The 24,095-nt window shown below is 45.6% G+C and overlaps 1 protein-coding gene across 1 annotated transcript in view; it reads left to right on the top strand.

Annotated features, from left to right (window-relative positions):
• The window catches only part of LOC126413265 (zinc finger protein 358-like), a 526,926-nt gene that overhangs the window by 450,786 nt on the left and 52,045 nt on the right, over nucleotides 1-24,095 (top strand). The window contains exon 5 of the mRNA XM_050083167.1: nucleotides 14,016-14,726. Within this exon, the coding sequence (XP_049939124.1) occupies nucleotides 14,016-14,726 (711 nt within the window). The remainder of the gene's footprint in view (nucleotides 1-14,015; nucleotides 14,727-24,095) is intronic.

Raw genomic sequence — 24,095 nt, 5'->3', positions numbered from 1 at the left:
TCCAACTAGCCAAATGGCTGTACCTAGGGACTTAAAAAGAATGGGTTGCAATGGTCGAGCTTTTAGTACCCGTCAGTGATTAGTATTATCCTCTTAGCCTGAGTATCGGGAGTAGGTGAGATATCCACGCTATATATTCCAGCCTCAGTGTGCTCCCAAGGGGGGTGCCGCAGCTGCCCCAAGTCCGTCATGTGGAGCTATCCACTGACTCGCGACTGCCTGCAAATTTCGGTATCCGATAACTACCAGTTACTCTCACAAGATCACTGAAGCATTAATTGTGCGCCACTGATCAGTAGAGTTTCTGTCTAGCCAGTATTATGTCTTTTATTCAATCTTAATAGCGGCTTTACAAGAGTAACGAAACTCCTCAGATGAATTGATGGAATATCGATCCTCCTTACCTACATGTAATGAATGCAAAAATTATTCCGTATGCCGTCTCCCCATGAACCATGGACCTTGCCGTTGGTGGGGAGGCTTGCGTGCCTCGTGCCTCAACGATACAGATAGCCATACCGTAGGTGCAACCACAACGGAGGTATCTGTTGAGAGGCCAGACAAATGCGTGGTTCCTGAAGAGGGGCAGCAGCCTTTTCAGTAGTTGCAGGGGCAACAGTCTGGATGATTGACTGATCTGGCCTTGTAACACTAACCAAAACGGCCTTGCTGTTCTGGTACTGCGAACGGCTGAAAGCAAGGGGACACTACAGCCGTAATTTTTCCCGAGGGCATGCAGCTTTACTGTATGATTAAATGACGATGGCGTCCTCTTGGGTAAAATATTCCGGAGGTCAAATAGTCCCCCATTCGGATCTCCGGGAGGGGACTACTCAAGAGGACGTCATTATCAGGAGAAAGAAAACTGGCGTTCTACGGATCGGAGCGTGGAATGTCAGATCCCTTAATCGGGCAGGTAGGTTAGAAAACTTAAAAAGGGAAATGGATAGGTTAAAGTTAGATATAGTGGGAATTAGTGAAGTTCGGTGGCAGGAGGAACAAGACATTTGGTCAGGCGAATACAGGGTTATAAATACAAAATCAAATAGGTGTAATGCAGGAGTAGGTTTAATAATGAATAAGAAAAATAGGAGTACGGGTAAGCTACTACAAACAGCATAGTCAACGCATTATTGTGGCCAAGATAGACACGAAGCCCACGCCTACTACAGTAGTACAAGTTTATATGCCCACTTGCTCCGCAGATGATGAAGAAATTGATGTAATGTATGATGAGATAAAAGAAATTATTCAGGTACAGAAGGGAGACGACAATTTAATAGTCATGGGTGACTGGAATTCGTCAGTAGGAAAAGGGAGAGAAGGAAACATAGTAGGTGAATATGGATTGGGGCTAAGAAATGAAAGAGGAAGCCGCCTGGTAGAATTTTGCGCAGAGCATAACTTAATCATAGCCAACACTTGGTTAAAGAATCATGAAAGAAGTTGTATACATGGAAGAACCCTGGAGATACTAAAAGGTATCAGATAGATTATATAATGGTAAGACAGAGATTTATGAACCAGGTTTTAAATTGTAAGACATTTCCAGGGGCAGATGTGGACTCTGACCACAATCTATTGGTTATGAACTGTAGATTAAAACTGAAGAAACTGCAAAAATGTGGGAATTTAAGGAGATGGGACCTGGATAAACAGACTAAACAAGAGGTTGTACAGAGGTTCAGGGAGAGCATAAGGGAACAATTGACAGGACTGGGGGAAGGAAATACAGTAGAAGAAGAATGGGTAGTTTTGAGGGATGAAATAGTGAAGGCAGCAGAGGATCAAATAGGTAAAAAGACGAGGGCTAGTAGAAACCCGTGGGTAACAGAAGAAATATTGAATTTAATTGATGAAAGGAGAAAATATAAAAATGCAGTAAATGAAGCAGGCAAAAAGGAATAGAAACGTCTCAAAAATGAGATCGACAGGAAGTGCAAAATGGCTAAGCAGCGATGGCTAGAGGACAAATGTAAGGATGTAGAGGCTTGTCTCACTAGGGGTAAGATAGATACTGCCTACAGGAAAATTAAAGAGACCTTTCGAGAAAGGAGAACCACTTGCATGAATACCAAGAGCTTTGATGGAAACCCAGTTCTAAGCAAAGAAGGGGAAGCAGAAAAGTGGAAGGAGTATATAGAGGGTCTATACAAGGGCGATGTACTTGAGGACAATATTATGGAAATGGAAGAGGAGGTAGAAGAAGACGAAATGGGAGATATGATACTGCGTAAAGAGTTTGAGACAGCACTGAAAGACCTGTGTCGAAACAAGACGCAGGGAGTAGACAACATTCCATTAGAACTACTGACAGCCTTGGGAGAGCCAGTCCTGACAAAACTCTACCACTTGTTGAGCAAGATGTATGAGACAGGCGAAATACCCTCAGACTTCAAGATGAATATAGTAATTCCAATCCCAAAGAAAGCGGGTGTTGATAGATGTGTAAATTAGCGAACAATCAGCTTAATAAGTCACAGCTGCAAAATACTAACGCGAATTCTTCACAGACGAATGGAAAAACTGATAGAAGCCGACCTCGGGGAATATCAGTTTGAATTCCGTAGAAATGTTGGAACACGTGAGGCAATACCGACCCTACGACTTATCTTAGAAGAAAGATTAAGGAAAGGCAAACCTATGTTTATAGCATTTGTAGACTTGGAGAAAGCTTTTGACAATGTTAATTGGAATACTCTCTTTCAAATTCTGAAGGTGACAGGGGTAAAATACAGGGAGCGAAAGGCTATTTACAATTTGTACAGAAAGCAGATGGCAGTTATAAGAGTCGAGGGGTATGAAAGGGAAGCAGTGGTTGGGAAGGGAGTGAGACAGGGTTTTAGCCTATCCCCGATGTTATTCAATCTGTATATTGAGCAAGGAATAAAGGAAACAAAGGAAAAGTTCGGAGTAGGTATTAAAATCCATGGAGAAGAAATAAAAACTTTGAGGTTCGCCGATGACATTGTAATTCTTTCAGAGACAGCAAAGGACTTGGAAGAGCAGATGAACGGAATGGACAGTGTCTTGATAGGAGGGTATAAGATGAACATCAACAAAAGCAAAACGAGGATAATTGAATGTAGTCCAATTAAGTCGGGTGATGCCGAGGGAATTAGATTAGGAAATGAGACACTTAAAGTGGTAAAGGAGTTTTGCTATTTGGGGAGCAAAATAAGTAATGATGGTTGAAGTAGAGAGGATATAAAATGTAGACTGGCAATGGCAAGGAAAGCGCTTCTGAAGAAGAAAAATTTGTTAACATTAAGTATAGATTTAAATGTCAGGAAGTCGTTTCTGAAAGTATTTGTATGAAGTGTAGCCATGTATGGAAGTAAAACGTGGACAATAAATAGTTTAGACAAGAAGAGAATAGAAGCTTTCGAAATGTGGTGCTACAGAAGAATGCTGAAGATTAGATGGGTAGATCACATAACTAATGAGGAGGTATTGAATAGAATTGGGGAGAAGAGGAGCTTGTGGCATAACTTAACTAGAAGAAGGGATCGGGTGGTAGGACATGTTCTGAGACATCGAGGGATCACCAATTTAGTACTGGAGCGCAGCGTGGAGGGTAAAAATCGTAGAGGGAGACCAAGAGATGAATACGCTAAGCAGATTCAGAAGGATGTAGGCTGCAGTAGGTACTGGGAGATGAAGAAGGTTGCAGAGGATAGAGTAGCATGGAGAGCTGCATCAAACCAGTCTCAGGACTGAAACCACAACAACAACATGCTAAACAGAAGATACGCAGGTGGATTTCCTGGCTGTGATTCATTGCGTTTAGATTCTCCATAATGTCTGTGCCACTATCTCGAGAACGTCAGCAGACACTCTTCGAGTATCGGCACTCGGATTGGTATACTCAACAGCGACATACAGTTGCTCATGTTGTATCAACATATCCTGAAGGTGCGTAAAAGGTCATTTCGAAAATATCCTGACAGTGACCAGTGACCAATAGTGAGATAAAATACTTAAAAGACTTTGATATCCGTGTATAGCTATTGTGATTTGTGGTATTTTATGGTGGAGAGCTAAGTTTAAATGTTGACATGTAGTAGTTTTGTCATCTTTGTATATGTATTGCAACACGATAAATATAATATTGGTATTATGCTGTATAGCATGAGAGTAAGTATTACACTTCCTTCTGGCCACGTTACAAATAGGGTAACGTAGTTTACGTTGTGGTCACGGGCACATGCAGACACGATACCTCCGTTCTGGCTCTTCGTTACGTCTCCTTGTCGACCTCCAGTGTACCGCACTGATTGCATGCGTTAGACTGGTACATGCACATCACTTCTTCACTGCGACTTCTGTCAGAAGTGGAGGGCGACGTCATCACTGGGTACCAGCTGTGCACCACGCACAGCTCTGTGAGGGAATATGTGTGCTCTTTTGAGGCGGTTAGTAATATGTCGGACATCGTGTGCACTAAATGCTGTGTTTCCTTCAGAAATAAACCTCGCGGCGTACGACTTCCCGTTTTGCTTTGGCGCGTTGGTAGAGTATCCGCGTCGTCCGCGGTGGTCGTGCGGTTATAGGCGCTTCAGTCCGGAACCGCGGGACTGCTACGGTCGCAGGTTCGAATCCTGCCTCGGGCATGGATGTGTGTGATGTCCTCAGGTTGGTTAGGTTTAAGTAGTTCTAAGTTCTAGGGGACTGATGACCACAGATGTTAAGTCCCATAGTGCTCAGAGCCATTTAGAGTATCCGCTGGAATTAGTAAATACTGTAGACATGCCAGATGCTGATTGCGAGCACCGTCTTGCGGAGTGAATGGAATTTCATCGAGGTAGTACTGCTAGAAGTTGCCCAGCGATTTGGAAGTGAAGTGTCAACGGTGTGGCAGTGAAGGAGCCAGTGGCGCAACGGAAGTGCTGGTTTTGGCTTGGACCGCCACATCAGGCGAGCTCCTCGCCTGTAGTAGCACGTCGCGTGTGGGCAGTCACGTAATAACCGCTGTCAGCAGCCGTCGGTTTCATTCCCTCTGTTTTTCTAAAGATTAGTGTGTGAATACTGAGAAGGCAGAGCAATTTAAACGGAGATCGTGGGAACTTTTGATAATTGGCTTACCTATTACTTTATCAGAAAGCTGTGGATACTTCACGAACAAACAAGCGAATACACATACCTGTACACCTACATTTTAACTTCGTAGGCTAGGTTGGATGCGTGACGGTGTATGCGTCGTGTAAAACGATCGTTCCTCTTCTAACCTATTTCTTCATTTAAGTAATTTACATAAATAAGGAAAGTATCGACAATACCACCTAACAAGCCTCATTAAATCCCACAGTGCTCTGTTTGCATCATTGTATATTCGACAGCGCTTTGAGGAATAAATACAAAAGTTAGCATGAGAACTATACAGTAATACTGTAAGTTTCATTTGTTGTCCATTTTCAGTTTTATTTCGTTTGTGTAGTTGACACAGTGCGTCTAGTGATATACTCTTGTTTGCGAAGCAGATTTTAGAGTCCCAATTTTGTTTTAAATACACTATTAAATAAAATGTAACACAGGATTTTCCCTTCATATTTCCAATTTTTCATTATTTATTTACTTAGCGTACACTAATATCCACTGAATTGCAACTACCGTACATAAATTGCACAACTTTCCAAAATAAATAAAACTAAAACACTAGACCTACAAAGTAATATCTAGGTTTTTTACTACATTCAATGGCTGTCTCTGTGACTTCAGGGTAAGCTCACCTGCTGCGGCTTGTTACAATCTGTTTGATGGTCTGATGTTCACTGCCAGACTCACATTGAGAAGGCGAGACCTTTTCCCATTGACGGAGGCTTCCTTCAGAGATGCCATGTCCTGTACGGCCCCCGCTAACTGTCTTCCAAGCACGAAGTGGTAATTACATTCTGACCCGTCTTGTAAGAGGTCTTGTAAGGGTCTGATATTCCCAGTGACCAAAGCTACTCCATATTTCTGACCACTTCCTCCTCACGTTGAAACCCACTAACAGCAGCGATTCCGCCAATGTGAGTGGTGACAGCTAGGATTTTAATCGGCTCAATTTAACTACAGGCATATTATAGTATGTTGGGAGCTGAGAATTTCAATTAGTATTTAGTATCCCCTTAGAAGAGCATACTGTCTTAGAAGATCTGGTAGCACAATGTGGCTTAGAAATGGTATTCAGCGAAAAGGAGTACACCTGTTGCGACCTCTTATTGTCATCGCTTCATGTAAGTGAACGTCGATTTTTGTCCACGTGAACTATTATGTCATACTGGGGCACAGTATTCGGAGACAGAATAGACGAAACCTAAGCATGGACATCGTAGTATTGCAGCTCTTGCGCCCCACGATGTGCTGCTCAGCTTCTGCTTGATGCTATCACGCGATCTCAGCTTCGCAGCGATGCTTACTAAGTGTTTCTTGTAGGTCCTGGTTCTGTCAACACTTTCCCATATTATACTAAATAATACTACTCCTAGATAATCTGGGTAGTCATTATGATGTAGACTTGAGTATCAGGAGACATTTAGCTTTGTTAAGATGAAGGGTAACTTGGATCTTCGTTGGATTTCGTGTTTCTCTTCACTTTTCACAGTATTCATGAATTTTACTTAGGTATAAACAGACTATCTCTTCATGGATAATGACAATTAATGCAACACAAAACAGCATTATGCTCCATACACAACCACTCCCAAAACATGCCCACTGTAAAAAAATTTCTTTCCGTCAAGGTTCTACAAACGTCCAGAGACATAATACCGTGAACAAAATCAGTTCATACATATTTCACTTACTTCAGTTTCCGTCGCTAGTACTGTTGATAGTGACCATAATGATGAGAGTTATAATAATCAAAGTTTCACGTTCCTTGAAAGCACAAAATATGTACAACGATTTGAAATTACTTTATGTGCAGGAAAATAACTTTTTATCATACGAATTTTATATTGGTATGCATGTAAATGTTACTTTAATAATATCTTGCATTTAAAAACTGCAACAAGGGAAAAAATAAGAAACGATATTGGGGGATGTGAATTAAATGAGTGTATCGAGTTCCTTAGTAAACAGCGAGAATGTACCATTGCAGCCTGTTGGCACCCTTCCACTCTCTCTCTCTCTCTCTCTCTCTCTCTCTCTCTCTCTCTCTCTCTCTCTCTCTCCCCCCCCTCTCTCTCTCTCTCTGTCTCTCTCTCTCTCTTTTCCTTCCCCGCCGCCACCCCCCTCCCCCCCTTCCACAATGTCATCTGAATTCGCACTGTTAACATTGTTCGATTACTTTTAACAGAACCCTTACTATCTTTCAGTTTTCTTCCGTAGTTATTTCGTCAGACATGTGCTATCACATGGAGTATGTCTCTTACCTCATGTTGCAAGATCGAGATAAATTATCTCCGTCACGGCCAAGGCATGTTTCTGCAGTGGGGTTTGTTATACGACTCACAATACACAGTCTTAGTTTACGTATAATTTGATTTATTACTAGCTTCGGTCATTATAAGAACAAAACTAGTACAAACACTTGCATTTTCAATTACTGATTTCAGTGACTGTGAAACTGTTGCATTCATTTGTCGCAGTTTATGTGACAAACTCTTACGTTTTCATCACTTTTTGGGAGTGATTATCACATCCACAAGAAAACCTAAATCGGGCAAGGTAGAAGAATCTTTTTACCCATTCGCCAAGTGTACAAGTTAGGTGGGTCGACAACATATTCCTCTTATGTGACGCACATGCCGTCACCTGTGTCGTATAGAATATATCAGACGTGTATTCCTGTGGAGGACCTATGACCTATGACCTTGCGATCAAATATTTTCGGCTCCCATTGGAGAGGCACGTCCTTTCGTCTACTAATCGCACGGTTTTGCGGTGCGATCGCAAAACACAGACACTAAACTTATTACAGCAAACAGAGACGTCAATGAACGAACGGACAGATCATAACTTTGCGAAAATACGGAAAGTAAACTTTCACTCGAGGGAAGACTTGAACCAAGGCCCTCTCGTTCCACAGCCGCTCACACTAACCACGGGACCACGGCGCTCCTAACATCACACTATCCTTGATTTTGCCTATCTTGCGCTTGGACTACTCAGTTTGTATATTTTGCTTTTTTTTTTTTAGTTCCACACAACTTCTTCCTGTTTTCTCGATTGATTTGTGTACAGTTTTTCAAGGCCTATCCACTGTGCCAACTTACAACTAAATCTGATGGGGGTGCGATGGGGAGGTTCCCTTGTAAGGTGTACGTTAGACGTTAAACAGTGTGCATGTGTGTACAGATGTGATACTGTTACGCAGGCCAATCCACCACGGCAAAGTCATATCAAACCGGATGGGAAAAATCGGTTTCTAATTGTCCTGAGGCCAATCACCGCATATAAAGTATCAGTCAAAATAAAATCGGATTATTAATGTCAATGTGACTGGCGTGAACCTGTTCAATATGCTGTCCACCGTTTTCTACAAGTTCAAACCGAGAAACAGCATGCTCCACAACTAATCGAAGTGTCTTCTGGGACACTTTCAGAATGTGTTGCGCAATGCGTGCCTTCAATGCGGCTAAGTTTGCAATCGGGACACTGAACACGAAGTCTTTCAGATAGCCATACAGCCGGAAGTCACACGGATTAAGATCAGGTGATCGGGACGGCCAGGCTGTAGGGAATTAGCGGCTGATAATTCTAGCATCTCCAAAATGGCGCTTCAGCAGCTGCTTAAGTCGACCTGCAATGTGAGGAGGTGCACCATCTTGCATAAAAAAATGATCCCATCCGCACATCCAAGCTGTTGGGGACCTGGGATGGCGTGGTTGCGCAAAAGACACTCATAGCGCCGGCCGGAGTGGCCGTGCGGCTCTAGGCGCTACAGTCTGGAGCCGAGCGACCGCTACGGACGCATGTTCGAATCCTGCCTGCCGGCCGCGGTGGTCTCGCGGTTCTAGGCGCTCAGTCCGGAGCCGCGCGACCGCTACGGTCTCAGGTTCGAATCCTGCCTGGGGCATGGATGTGTGTGATGTCCTTAGGTTAGTTAGGTTTAAGTAGTTCTAAGTTCTAGGGGACTGATGACCAAAGATGTTAAGTCCCATAGTGCTCAGAGCCATTTGAACCATTTTTTGAATCCTGCCTCGGGCATGGATGTGTGTGATGTCCTTAGGTTAGTTAGGTTTAATTAGTTCTAAGTTCAAGGCGACTGATGACCTCAGAAGTTAAGTCGCATAGTGCTCAGAGCCATTTGAACCATTTGAACACTCATAGCGCTTACCAGTGACGGTACAGGTAACAGGGCCGGAAGCACCTGTCTCTTCAAAAAAATCATGAGAAATGATGCCGTAAGCCCGCACCACACAGTGACCTTTTCAGGATGAAGTGTGCCTGGTTCATTTGCGTGTGAATTTCCGTTACCCATATTCGAGAATTCTGTGCATTGATATATCCTGTCAGATGGAAGTTGGTTTCGTCTGTCCACAAAATCTTCGAAGGCCAGTCATTGTCCACTTCCATCCGAGCAAGCAATAATAAAGCAAGGTATCTTTTGCTGGCCGGTCAACTGGAAGCAACTTGTGCACGTGGGTAATTTTGAATGGACAGCAAAGAACGATGTTTTGCAAGATCTTACGCACCGTGCTCACGGGCTTGTCCAATGTTCGGGCAATTCTTCGTGCACTATACGTTTGCACACCACCATTCGTCTCCTCCTGCACTGCATTGCTGTGGCCTCTGCTTCCACTGACGTCGAATCAATTCGTTTCCTTCCTCTACCAGGTTGTACACCAAAAGAACCCGTCTTTTCGAGTTTCCGAATCATTTTCTCCAGACCCACCGTCATCCGACCAAAGCCTTTGTTCAAACACTTCAGTGTCTGGAACCTGTAGAGCGAGTTGTGTACAGTCATCATTCTTGTTCAGATGTTCAAATGTGTGTGAATTCCTAAGGTACCAAACTGCAGAAGCCATCGGTCCCTAGACTTACACACTACTTAAACCAACTTATGCTAAGAACAACACACACATTCATGCCCGAGGGAGGACTCGAAACTCCGGCGGCAGGGGCCTCGCAATCCGTGACGTGGCGCCTCAAACGGCGTGCCGTATCATTCAAAAATTGATTCAAATGGCTCTGAGCACTATGCGACTTAACTTCTGAGGTCATCAGTCGCCTAGAACTTAGATCTAATTAAACCTAACTAACCTAAGGACATCATACACATCCATGCCCGAGGCAGGATTCGTGCCTGCAACCGTAGCGGTCGCTCGGTTCCAGACTGTAGCGCCTAGAACCACACGGCCACTCCGGCCGGCCGCCGCATCATTCTTGTAATACAGCTTTACAAGTAGAACGCGATTCTGCATTGAGACAGTCATGGCGAACTTCGCAGACGCGGAAGAAGGAAAAGCCGTGTACCTGGCGTGTTTATGCCAACATCATTGGGTCGTGCGCCGTGGGGCATGGGTCGTGTTTTCATTTACGTATTCTGACACATACAGCGCCATCTATTGATCAATTTTCACACTATTTTTTTCTTCTGCCATACGTTTTCCCCCTTCCCCGATACTATTCCGTTGCAATTTGACGTCACTCTGACCAGTGGTGTTATTTCTAAGTGTTTTGAAAGTTTAATCCTAATCACCCTGTACATTTTGTCCAGAGAGCATCGTCGGCATGTTGCTTGTGCGTGTTTCTCTGGCCTTCTCGTGTTATGTGCTCTTGATCCAGCGCCTACTACCGATCTCCGCGTTACATCTTTGCCGACTGGTGTGCTGGCGACAGCCTACGCCAGCACATTGCCGATCAACATCAACAACATCGTCATACTGCGGACATTTCCAGATAGTAAGATCTGGTGCGCCTTCCTCACCACAGACACATTAGGTGGTTCTTCTCTGAGCCGTTCAATGCCGGTAAGTAACTTAAGACCAATGACCCGTCAAGAAGTGTGTCAGACCTTCTTGGGAATGTAGGTGCCTCATTTCCAGTATCTGCTCTATGTTTGGGACGAAAGCTTAAGTGCTCCTCGCTGTTTGCGAATCATCTGACAGAGGCGGAGGATCTGGTTTTGAATTTCCTGTTTGCCTATGGCCCGTATTCTCATTAGATTCTGCGCTTCATGTTTTGCTCTTTTTTCATTCAATACATCTCCTACCTTTTCCTACCTAGACGTGGACTGGGTGTAACCAAGTACTTCCTGCAACGCCTCAACAGACGCAGTACCAACAGTTCCATGTTCTTCCTTGCTCTGCATTACCCTCCGGTGCCGACGTTGTTAGCAGATGTCTGTGGACCAAAACACTGGCACAATGTCCCATCATCGCACTTACGGTAGCGTTACGACACGTTCTTATTGTTTGAGTTGATAGCTTTTAATCGAACCTTGCTAGACTAATAATTTTGTTCACCACTTCTTGCACATTTCTTCAATATGTGCAGAATATTTCTCCTACTCGTCCAAGAAGACGCCAAGGTATTGGATGACGGACTTTCTCCATATGGGCCTGTTGCTTAATTTCATTATCGGGTGTCTTAACTGGTCACGTTTTAATAATAAGTACATGGCATTTTCATTCGTAGCTGACAATTTAACTGTTATAAATCATTCTCGATCTTCCTGTCGCGTTGGTTCAGGATAAAACCTCGTACTTTCGATGGTTACCTCCAGCGGCTTCGTCAGGAGCAACTGACTCTCAAAACTGCTACTGTGGTGTTCTTGTATAGCCCATAGACGTCTTGTGGTTGGTCGGGAAGTACACAGTGCTGTCAATGTCTGCGCTGGTGGCTCCCATCTTAGCGTAAACATTGCGACGAGTATCTCTGGCTCTCCTCTGAATCGAGAGTCGCTTCTCTGCACGGCTAAGATGATATCCGCTGTAACGGTTGGAGTTCTTCTCGCACAGTCTTATTTCTAAACCGTCTATAATTACAAAATCCCAGTACGTGGGAGGCTGGGACAAAACTTTCGTTTCGTCAAATAACATTTTGTATTTGTTTTTGAGATTGTGCTCAGCAACTGTAGATTTCTCGGTACTCGAGTTTCAATATGCCGTTGATTTTCTGCAGAGCGATTGAGAACTATACAGATCGACTGACCGTTTTAACTACTTCAGCACTCAAAAGGGCTGTTAAAAAGCCCAGGGATCCTGAGGCTGAGACTCTTCTTAACTGGGTGTAGTAACTCGTTCATCGTCTTAGCTGCTCGGATAATAGCTCCTACATCGTGTCTTCTCAGGAGTCTGCCTATTTTTCTGGATGTAGCTCCGGAGAACGGAAGGTTCAAATGGTTCAAATGGCTCTGAGCACTATGGGACTCAACTGCTGTGGTCATAAGTCCCCTAGAACTTAGAGCTACTTAAACCTATCTAACCTAAGGACATCACACACATCCATGCCCGAGGCAGGATTCGAACCTGCGAACGTAGCGGTCGTGCGGTTCCAGACTGTAGCGCCTTTAACCGCTCGGCCACTCCGGCCGGCGAGAACGGAAGGAATGCAATAGTTGACTCATCACGTGAATGTTCAACATTTGCACGTTTTCTTTTCTTAGAGATCGCTGGCTTCTTATCACAGCCATACGTTTGGATATGGGGGGGGGGGGGAGTGTTGTTGGGGGAAGGAGACCAGACAGCGAGGTCATTGGTCTCATCGGATTAGGGAACGATGAGGAAGGAAGTCGGCCGTGCCCTTTCAGATGAGCCATCCCGGCATTTGCCTGGAGTGATTTAGGGAAATCACGGAAAACCTAAATCAGGATGGCCGGACGCGGGATTGAACCGTCGTCCTCCCGAATGTGAGTCCAGTGTCTAACCACAGCGCGATCTCGCTCGGTGTCATACGTTCGTAACGTGTACTTCAGATGATAAATTTCGGAATCCGAGTGGTGCTCGTCAGAAATTGTTTTTGCTGTGTGTATTGGTGCATTTAGAGCCACTGTCTTCCGGACTGGATGGTGAAAACACTGTGCGCTAAGGTAGACATCAGTGGGCGACGTCTCTCGGTGCGTGAAGTGGCCGAGGCGTCCATCCGAGTTCCCTTGTACCAGGACTTGTAAGAATGACAGCCTTCCTTCCTTGCGACAGCGAACTGAAGGCTCCACGAGTACTGTTCCTGCCTAAAATGATCAAGAGTTTCTACGTACGCTATGTAGCCGAACCACAGATATGTTGTCAACATAACGATAAAACGAAGACAGACGAAGGGGAGTCAAATTTAATGCACGACCGTGAAAATATTGCATAAAGAAGATGGTCACTGATGGAGACAGCAGAGGACCCATAGCCATTCCATCCGTTATTTAATTAAATTTACTGTCTTCATAACATGTCGGAACAAGGTTTCCGTTTCAGGAGGAAAATTCTCTGTCAACAGTTTCGATGTGTCCTCACAGCACTAGCGCTCCGTCTTCAGGCCACAAGTGACCCATCGGTACCATCGACCGCCGTGTCATCCTCAGTTGAGGATGCGGATAGGAAGGGCGTGTGGTCAGCACACTCCTCCACAGGAACTTTCGTAAATAGTGAAGTTACGTCTAGGCTGACTAAAATATCGTTTGGGCCAACTCTAATCTGCTTAATTTTCTCTGTGAACATCTGCGAGTTTTTGATGTGACGTTCGCGGCGGCAAACTATAGAGTCATCAACTTAGTTAAATTTTCTCCAGGCTCTAGGTAGGAGTACCAATAGCGCTAACAATAGGCCGCAGTGTAGTACCTTCCTTGTCGACTGTAGGTGAACCGTACGACCTAGGAGGTCCAGGAGCTCGCGCTTTAAGATTTTTGTTTATATTCTCTGGTAGGCGAGAATTCTTCAAGAGCTCCACCGTTGTCTTGCAGTGTGACAGAGTTGGGTTCCGTTCTAGGCCTCTGTACGTGCGATATTCCAACAACAGTGCCTCAGACCACTTAAATCCTTACCACAGATATACTGTTTATTTCTCACCTGTGTACTGTTCTGGCGAGCAACTTGGCTGCTGAGAGATGGCCCACAGACTGGACGCTGACGCGGCCGGTGCGGACTGTGTTGCAGCGCGTGCTGCTAGAGCACCCGTGCGGCGCGGGCGAGTCGGTGACGGTGATCCTGCAGGACGTCAGCCACGAGGACATGCGACGCCTGCTGGACCTCATGTATACGGGCGGCGCGGAGGTGCCGGCGCACGACCTGTCGCGCTTCCTGCGCGCCGCGGAGGCCCTCGAGGTCAGCCTGCTGCAGTCGGCCGCGCTGCGCGTCTGCGAGGTCGCCGCCGAGCCCGCCGCCGCCGAGCCCGCCGCCGCCGCCGCCCCCGCTACCGCCCCCGCCGCCAACCCCACGTCGCCACCGGAGCCCGCGGCGCCGCCTCCCAAAGCGCCTTCCCCACCGCGCTGCCCCTCGCCGTCACCGCCGCCGCCGCCGCCGCCGCCGCCGCCGCCGCCGCCGCCACCCCCGCAACCTACTGACTCCGCGCAGCAGATACCTCCGGCCCGGCCGCCCACACCGCCGCCGACCTGCCAGATTCCGCTACCGCCGCCGCCCCCGCCGCCCACCTCCGCCCACGGTCCCCCGCAGGCCGTGGCGGCGGCGCAGCTGGTGCGGGTCCCGGCGGTGCACGCGGTGTCGCTGCCCCACTGCCGCCCCCCGCCGCCCTGGCTGCCGCCGCCCACGTCCGCCTTTCTGCCCGTCTCTAAGCCCGTGTCGCCCTGGGCCACAAGCACGCGCCGGCGCATCCAATCCTGGACGCTCTCAGACGGTGGCCCGGAACAGGTGCGTGATCCCACCTGTACACGTACACTTGCAACACCGATCATAGCCTCATCGGTACAGGGACACCTTGGGCAGCAGAATGTTGTCCTTCAGTATCAACAAACGTCAAAAAAATATGAATTTCACTAGGACCATATAAACTGGAAGTGCTACAGGGGTCGGTTTGGGCCTTTTCCTTTTTTTTTCTTTCTTTATTTCAAGATTTTAAACATGCCTGATACAGCAACTGTTGAAATTCTTCACGAGAAAGGATGACAGCCAAAACAGTTGCAGGATAAAAATTTATTAAAATTCTTGACCAAGGTTTCGGTATATATATATATATATATATATATATATATATATATATATATATATATATATACCTTCATCAGAAGTAGATCATAGGCGAAGTACTGGTGCTAAACTGTTCGCATTGACCCTGTGCCTATAGTCATGTTGTACAAATGGAGATCATGTCTTAAATATTGACGACGCCTTTGGCACAATTGTTTTATTAATCTCCATTTCATGATTTAATTTTAGATATTTTACTTCTGATGAAGGTAACGAAAACTTGGCAAGAATTTTAATAAATTTTTATACTGCAACTGTTTTGGCTGTCATCCTTTATCGTGAAGAATTTCAACGGTTGCTGTTTCACCCATGTTTAAAATCTTGAAATACGTACCTGCCGAGTTTTCAAAGGCTGTTTCGAAATACATGGACATCTCTTTCTGTGGTGTCACCGCCAGACACCACACTTGCTAGGTGGTAGCCTTTAAATCGGCCGCGGTCCGTTAGTATGCGTCGGACCCGCGTGTCGCCACTACCAGATATTGTAGACCGAGCGCCGCCACACTGCAGGTCTAGAGAGAGACTTTCTAGCACTGGCCCCAGTTGTACAGCCGACTTTGCTAGCGATTGTTCACTGACAAATTACGATCTCATTTGCCGAGACGATAGTTAGCATAGCCTTCAGCTACGTCATTTGCTACGACCTAGCAAGGCGACATTACCAGTTACTATTGATGCTGTAAAACATGTACCGTCACGAGCGATGTTCACCAATTGTGGATTGAAGTTAAGTATTCCAGCAACTACGTACGTTATTGGCTATATTAATTACCTTGTCCTGTTCCAGACCTCACGCCAGCCTGCGTGAGCTTAAACGCGTGCCTTTCGGCTTCCTCATAGTGGCTTGGCTGTCTTGCCAAGCCACAACACTTTCTTTATTGTTAATTTCACACCTGACACAAGTAGGCTAGTAGCGGAATATTACGCCGCTCTTCGGCCACAGATAAAACTAAAGATACAAAAGAAGACAATCGTAGAATAGGGTGGATATACAGACGTAGACATACAAAATTAAGATACACGGAGCCGTTCACGGGCGCAGAGTCCAAGATAAGGATGTTCGAGCACGTGGACACGCACAGAGATGATAGATGGCACACGCGAACTTTGGAGCACAAACGAATAAACACTGGAACACTTGAGCACGAACACGACGCCACATACAAACACTTGGGGATGATCTCCGGCGCGCGAATGTCCACGTAATGTGTGCAAGTCCGGGGACCTGCCAAGAGGGGAAGAAGCGGGTGGGGGAGGAAGAGGGGAGAGCAAAGATGCCAATGGCAGAGGAGATGGTAGGAGGAATCCTCCGTACCTCCTATGGGGGTAGGGGAAGCCCGGGGGAGGAATGAGGAGAAAGGGAGGAGGGAGGTAAGGGGGAGAGAAGGGAGAGAGGGTGCCCATAGGAAGAGTGAGGGAGGATCAAAGTTGGTAAGAGGGGTAAATGGAGGGGAGGAGGGCATCATCAGGGATGGGGAGCTGGCAGAAGCCACCTTCGGAGAGGGTATGGAGAGTGGAGCGATGGAGAGTAGGTGAGATGTGGAAATACAGGCGCGGCAGCGGACAGGGGCGGGAGAGGACGGGAGAGACAAGCGAGTGAGGAGGATCGGGTTTAAGGGAGGTGTAGAGGATCCGTATCCATTCGAGGAAAAGGAGGAGGAGGGGAACGGAATAAGGTCGTACAGGATCCGCGTGGGGGACGGGAGACGGATGCGATAGGCGAGGCGAAGAGCATGGCGTTCTAGGATCTGAAGTGATTTGTAAAAGGTAGAGGAGGCAGAGATCCAGGCAGGGTGGGCGTAGCAAACGATAGGGCGAATGAGGGATTTATAGGTATGAAGGATGGTGGAAGGGTCCAGACCCCATGTACGGTCAGAAAGGAACTTGAGGAGACAGAGTTGGGCGCGTGCCTTGGCTTGGATCGTCCGGAGGTGGGGGGTCCAGGAGAGGCGACGGTCGAGGGTGACGCCAAATAACTACAAAGAACGAAACTTGTGTAGTTTGAAGGGTGAAACCAGATGGCGCTATGGTTGACCCGCTAGATGGCGCTGCCATAGGTCAAACGGATATCAACTGAGTTTTTTTAAATAGGAACCACCATTTTTATTACATATTCGTGTAGTACGTAAAGAAATATAAATATTTTAGTTGGACCACTTTTTTCGCTTTGTGATTGATGGCGCTGTAATAGTCACAAAAATATGGCTCACAATTTTAGTTAAACAGTTGGTAACAGGTAGGTTTTTAAAATTAAAATTCAGAACGTAGGTACGTTTGAACATTTTATTTCGGTTGTTCCAATGTGATACATGTACCTTTGTGAAATTATCATTTCTGAGAACGTATGCTGTAACAACGTGATTACCTGTAAATACCACATTAATGCAATAAATGCTCAAAATGATGTCCGTCAACCTCATTGCATTTGGCAATACGATTATGACATTCCTCTCAACACCAAGCAATTCGCCTTCCATAATGTTCGCACATGCATTGACAATGCGCTGACGCATGTTGTCAGGCGTTGTCGGTGGATCACGATAGCAAATAGCCTTCAACTTTCTCCACAGGGGACGTCAGATCCGGTGAACGTGCGGGGCATAGTATGGTGCTTCGGCGACCAAGCCACCTGTCATGAAATATGCTTACCGCTTCAACCGCACGCGAACTATATGCCGGACATCCGTCATGTTGGAAGTACATCGCCATTCTGTCAGGCAGTGAAACATCTTGTAGTAACATCGGTAGAACGTTACGTAGGAAATCAGCATACATTGCACTATTTAGATTGCCATCGATAAAATGGGGCCCAATTATCCTTCCTCCCATAATGCCGCACCATACATTAACCCGCCAAGGTCGCTGATGTTCCACTTGTCGAAGCAATCGTGGATTTTCCGTTGCCCAGTAGTGCATATTATGCCGGTTTACGTTACCGCTGTTGGTGAATGACGCTTCGTCGCTAAATAGAACGCGTGCAAAAAATCTGTCATCATCCCGAAATTTCTCTTGTGCCCAGTGGCACAACTGTACACGACGTTCAAAGTCGTTGCCATGCAATTCCTTGTGCATAGAAATATGGTGCGGGTGCAATCGATGCGTAATGACTGGGTGCTGTGCGATGTTCTTAGGTTACCAGAATGAGATTTTCACTCGGCAGCGGAGTGTGCGCTGATATGAAACTTCCTGGCAGATTAAAACTGTGTGCCCGACCGAGACTCGAACATCTGTTTAAGTAGTTCTAAGTTCTAGGGGACTGATGACCATAGATGTTAAGTCCCATAGTGCTCAGAGCCATATGAACCTTTTTGCAATCGATGTTGATGTAGCATTCTCAACACCGACGCTTTTGATCATCCCGATTCTCGTGCAATTGTCTGTTACTGATGTGCGGATTAGCCGCGACAGCAGCTAAAACACCTACTTGGGCATCATCATTTGTTACAGGTCGTGTTTGACGTTTCACATGTGGCTGATCACTTCCTGTTTCCTTAAATAACATAACTATCCGGCGAACGGTCCGGACACTTGGATGATGCCGTCCAGGATGCCGAGCAGCATACATAGCACACGCTCGTTGGGCATTTTGATCACAATAGCCATACATCAACACGATATCAACCTTTTCTGCAATTGGAAAACGGTCCATTTTAACACTGGTAATGTATCACGGAGCAAATACCGTCTGTTCTGGCGGAATGTTACGTGATACCACGTACTTATCCGTTTGTGACTATTACAGCGCCATCTATCACAAAGCGAAAAAAGTGGTCCAACTAAAACATTCATATTTTTTTACGTACTACACGAATATGTAATAAAAATGGGGGTTCTCATTTTAAGGAAAGCAGTTGATATCCGTTTGGCCCTTGGGAGCGCCATCTAGCGGGCCAACCATAGTGCTATCTGGTTTCCCCCTTCAAGTTAGACGAGTTTCGTTTTTTGTGGGTTTTCGTTTGATGCTTATTTCGTGAGATATTTGGCCCGGTCACTATAAATGGACCACCATGTATATGTATGTACGTATGTTCCACATCTTATCCTAACCACCAAATTTGGCACTGATATCACTTATTGTATGAAGGCAATTGCTGTGAGGATAACAACCACAACCACATACTTAAAAAGTGACGGGGGGTGGGGGTGGAGAGGCAGTTTAGCTCACGACACTCGAATTCACGGACTATATTCATACTGTATTTGAGAATGAGGTCACTTAATGGATGCAGCAATATTTACACGTAATTTCAAATCTTTACGAAATAATTTCTCGCGGCCAGTCTCCGTTATGTTTGTCGCCGTCAACATTTTCGCGTTCACGCAGTAAAACTGCTGTACAATGCACGTCGTTTTAATGTATTACTTGTTTACTACTAACTGTATTCGTGACACATTGTGATGACGCTATACACTTACATCTCCGAATGTACCTGCTAATTTATATCATTGTACGACACATACCTGAGGAGATATGAAGTCGTAAATATTCGTATACTCCCTCACGATTTCTTTCGTGTTATACACTGAAGAGCCAAATAATCTGGTACACCTGCCTAACATCGTGTAGGGCCTCCGTAAGCACGCAGAAGTGCCGCAACATGACGTGGCATGGATTCGATAAATGTCTGTAGTAGTGCTGGAAGGAACTGACTCCACGAATGATGCACGGCAGCCCATAAATCCGCAAGAGTAGGGCGGGGTGGAGATCTCTTCTTAACAGCACGTTGCAAGGTACCCCAGATATGCTCAATAATGTTCATGTCAGGGAGTCTGGTGGCCAACGAAAGAGTTTAAAATGAGAAGAGTGTAGGGCTCCAGCGAGCACGCAGAAGTGCCGCAACATGACGTGGCGTGGACTCGACAAATGTCTGTAGTAGTGCTGGAGGGAACTGACTCCACGAATGATGCACGGCTGCCCATAGATCCGCAAGAGTAGGAGGGGGTGGAGATCTCGTTACCAGCACTTTGGAAGGCATCCCAGATATGCTCAATAATGTTCATGTCTGAGGAGTCTGAGTGTTTAAACTGAGAAGAGTGTTCCAGGAGCCACCCCAATTCTGAAAGTGCGGGGTGTCACATTGGCCTGCTCGAACTACCCAAGTCCGTCGGAATGCACAATGGACATGAATGGATGCAGGGTATCAGGCAGGATGCTTACTTATGTGTCAGATAAACTTGTATATAGACGCTTCAGAGGCCCATTTCACTCCAACTGCACACGCCCCAAACCATTACAGAGCCTGAACAAGCTTGAAGGGTCCCCTGCTGACACGTAGAGTCAATGGATACATTAGGTTGTCTCCATACCCGTACACGTCCGTTCGCTCGATACAATTTGAAACGAGACTCGTCCGACGAGGCAACGTGTTTCCAGTCACCAGAAATCCAATGTCGGTGTCGACGGGCTCAGGCGACGCATAACGCTTTGTGTCGTGCAGTCACCAAGGGTAAACGAGTGGGCCTTCGGCTCCGAAGGCCCATATCGGTGATGTTTCGTTGAGTGCTTCCCACGCTGACAGTTGTTGATAGCCCAGCAATGAAATCTGCAACAATTTGCGGAAGGTCTGCACTTCTGCCACGTTGAACGATTCTCCTCAGTCACCCCTATTTCCGTTGTTGCAGGATCTTTGCCGGGCCGCAGCGATCGCAGATTTGGTGTTTTACCGGATTCCTGATATTCTCGGTACACTCATGAAATGGTCATACGGGAAAATCCCCACTCCATCGCAGCCTCGGAGATGCTGTGTCCCATCGCTCGTGCGCCGACTATAACAGCACGTTCAAACTCACTTAAATCTTGATAACCTGCCCTTGCAGCAGCAGCAACCTATCTAAAAACTGCGCCAGACACTTGTTTTATATAGTGTTTGCCGACCGCAGCGCCGTTTCATGTTTACATATCTCTGAATATGTGTGCCTATACCGCTTTCTTTGACACTTCAGAGTATTAATTCCTTTGCTCAAAAGTATTCTAATTAGCACTCTGTAAGCCATGTTCTGCCTCTTTCCATGATCCAACAATTTGACTCGCACATAATAAACAAATGGTAACAGGCAAAAAGCGCGTAATACACGTGAATCCTTTCATCGTCGTACCTCGTCTAACAGCCCCAATTTCACTCATGCTGCCGGCTGTCATGGCCGAGCGGTTCTAGGCCCTTCAGTCCGGAAGCGCGCTGCTGCTACGGTCGCAGGTTTGACTCCTGCCTCGGACATGGATGTGTGTGCTGTCCTTAGATTAGTTAGATTTAAGTAGTTCTAAATCTAGGGAATTGATGACCTCAGATGTTAAGTACCATAGTGCTCAGAGCCATTTTGGCACGTGTGGTCTATAAGACTCCTCCATATACATCTATCAAGATAAACCCTATTGTTCAAGACATCATTGTGGTTCTACTCTGAATGCAATGCCTATCGTTACATACAAATATATCCATAGTCTACAACCAACTGTGGAGGACGTAGTAGATGGTTCGTTCCACAATAAACAGTCATGAGGGCTTCTTCCTGTTCCATTCACGTAATCAGAGCGCAGGAGAAATGATTGTTTAAACGCCTATTAGTATAACCTTATTATCGCGAACCATACTGGACCTGTATGTACTGTGTTGTAGTATATTTCCACATTGATTAGTGAAAGCTGTTTCTGGACACTTTATAAGTAGGCTTTCTCGGGATAGTCCGCCTTTATGTTTTTGTCACTTCAGCATCTGCAGCATCTCTGTGAGAGACAGGGCTCCAAGCAAGCCCTTAAACTTATATGTTCAGTATCCTCTATTTCGTACGGTCGTAAGGAGCTAGATATCTCCCTGGCTACTGTCAAGCGAAGCGAAGGAATTCTGTTGCCTTGTAACAAAAAATAACGTATGAGAGACGAATCAAAGAGGACATAAAAAGCAGACCAGCGCAGGCTAAGAAAGCATTCCTAGCTAAAACAGGTATAACGGTATCAAACATTGGCCATAATTTGAGGCAGAAACTTCTGAGAATTTACGTCTCGAGCGAGCCATTGAACGGTAGTAAAACATGAACTGTGGGAAAACCGGAAAAGAAGAAATTCGAAGCGCGGTGCTACAAAACGATGTTAAACATTTGATAGATAAGCAACGAGGAATTTCTCGGAAAAATCGATAAGATGAGAAACATGTGGAGAAACTGACAAAGAGAAGTGACAGGATTATAAGACATGTGCTAGGCTACAGAGAAAAACTTCCCTTGTACCAAATGGAGATGCAGAAGTAAAAATTGCGTAGGAAGAATAAAAGTGTAATATATCCAAAAAATAATTGAGGATGTTGGGTGCCAGTGCTGCTCTGAAATAAAAAAGTTTGTACAGGGGAGAAGTAGTGTCGGTCTACATTAAACCAGTCACAGAATTGATGAAACAAATAAGAAACCGTCGTGTGACAGAATGCTTTTGCGAATGGGTGAATTCGGAGGGTTCTAGAGAGTCGTCTACTAGAGATTCCAAAGGTACCTCAACTCCTCTCCTGCCCTGCCGATCATGTTTCCTCTACACGAAGTCACATCAGTGCCGTGTCAGTTGTAGGGCTAGGTACAATGTACAAAAGAGAGACAGGGACTAGCGTTCCAGGAAAACTGCAGCTGCTACTCCCATCCCCATAACTAACAATTCGAGTTGCCGTCTTCCAAAGAAACCGAAACTGAGCCAGTGGAATTACCTTTACCTGTTGGGCAATCTGCTCTGTCCTGTGTCAAGAGGAGGATATCGTAAAACGATAAGGGTCTATTAAGCATCAGCAGTTCAAACTTATGGCGAACATTGGTACCTCTTACGGCAGCAAAGAATGTGTAGGAAAATCAGTTGCACACGGTTAGTATGATTCAGAGTGCTTGAGGATCTCATTCAGCATGTTGAAGAATCTATTCCGGCAGCTATTGAAGGGATAGGGTGCAAATAGCTGTGATGGAGTTTGCAACAAAGTATTCCTATTGTCTGGAATCCGACACCATATTAAATCATTAGACCATTGCAGTGAGTGCCAGAGAAGTTTGACAAGTCCAGCCCTGCTCACTGAGTTACAACGAAGCTCACAATTTGCAGCATAGTCCCCGGAACGGATCATGGTTCCCTGAGTCCTAGTAGACTCGAAGGCTTGAACCAGAGCTTCAAGGTTTCTATGACAAGCTATGCTGCTACTTCCTAGACCAGTATCATGTGTTTGAGAATTGTAGGACCAACCTATATGGGTCAGGTGCCCTTACACATCTGAAGCTGTTAACCAAGTAGCTATGTGTGAGCTGCACGCAAGAAGGGTTGGATGTTTTAGATTAGACGATTCTCCATCCAATTCAGATGCCTATAGGGGAACCGGAATTGTCAATACAATACCCAAGCAAGTGGTACAGACACGAGTATTAAAATCCTAGTGATTAACAGCTGAAGACTTTGAAACAATATGTGAGGGTTTGAAGTTCTCCTGAAAGGCAGTGTTCCAGTACTACTAGATAGACCAAGTGAGTTAAAATTTGAAACTAATTACAGTGAGACTTTTGTGGAAAATTTAAGTATAGATTGATGATAAATGGGAGTTCCGTATTTGTCACAGTGGACAAGAAACTCAAGTCATTGTAGGTGCTTGCGAGCATGTTATTGAAAGATTCAGTATCAAACGTAGGCTTAAAATTATAATAGCACATTTTAATTAACTACCAAACCCACCTCCAGGTGTAACCGAAGGCTTTACAGAAAACTTGAATTCACAAGTAAGAACGTAAGTTCCTCAATCGTACTGTCATCATCGGGAGGGACTTACAATCATCCAGTAATCAATTTGTGAAATGACAGTTTCGTAAGTGATGTTCGAGACAAGACGTCCTGCAAAGCATTACTAAATACTTCACAAAGAAGTCTAGAACAGATAGTTTGGAAATACGTTGAATCCAATAGCAACATAGCTGCTCTGTTTGAGGATGTCCACATTGAAACTGGTATCAGTAACGATGAGGTAGTTATTGCAACAATGTTTTCGAATTACGAAAAAATCCCCATACGGTAACACCACGTCCTCC

Source organism: Schistocerca serialis, chromosome 7 (assembly GCF_023864345.2).
Source record: "Schistocerca serialis cubense isolate TAMUIC-IGC-003099 chromosome 7, iqSchSeri2.2, whole genome shotgun sequence".
NCBI classification, from domain to species: domain Eukaryota; kingdom Metazoa; phylum Arthropoda; class Insecta; order Orthoptera; family Acrididae; genus Schistocerca; species Schistocerca serialis.
Note: the sequence above shows the minus strand (reverse complement) of the source record. Positions and strands in the feature narration are given on the sequence as shown.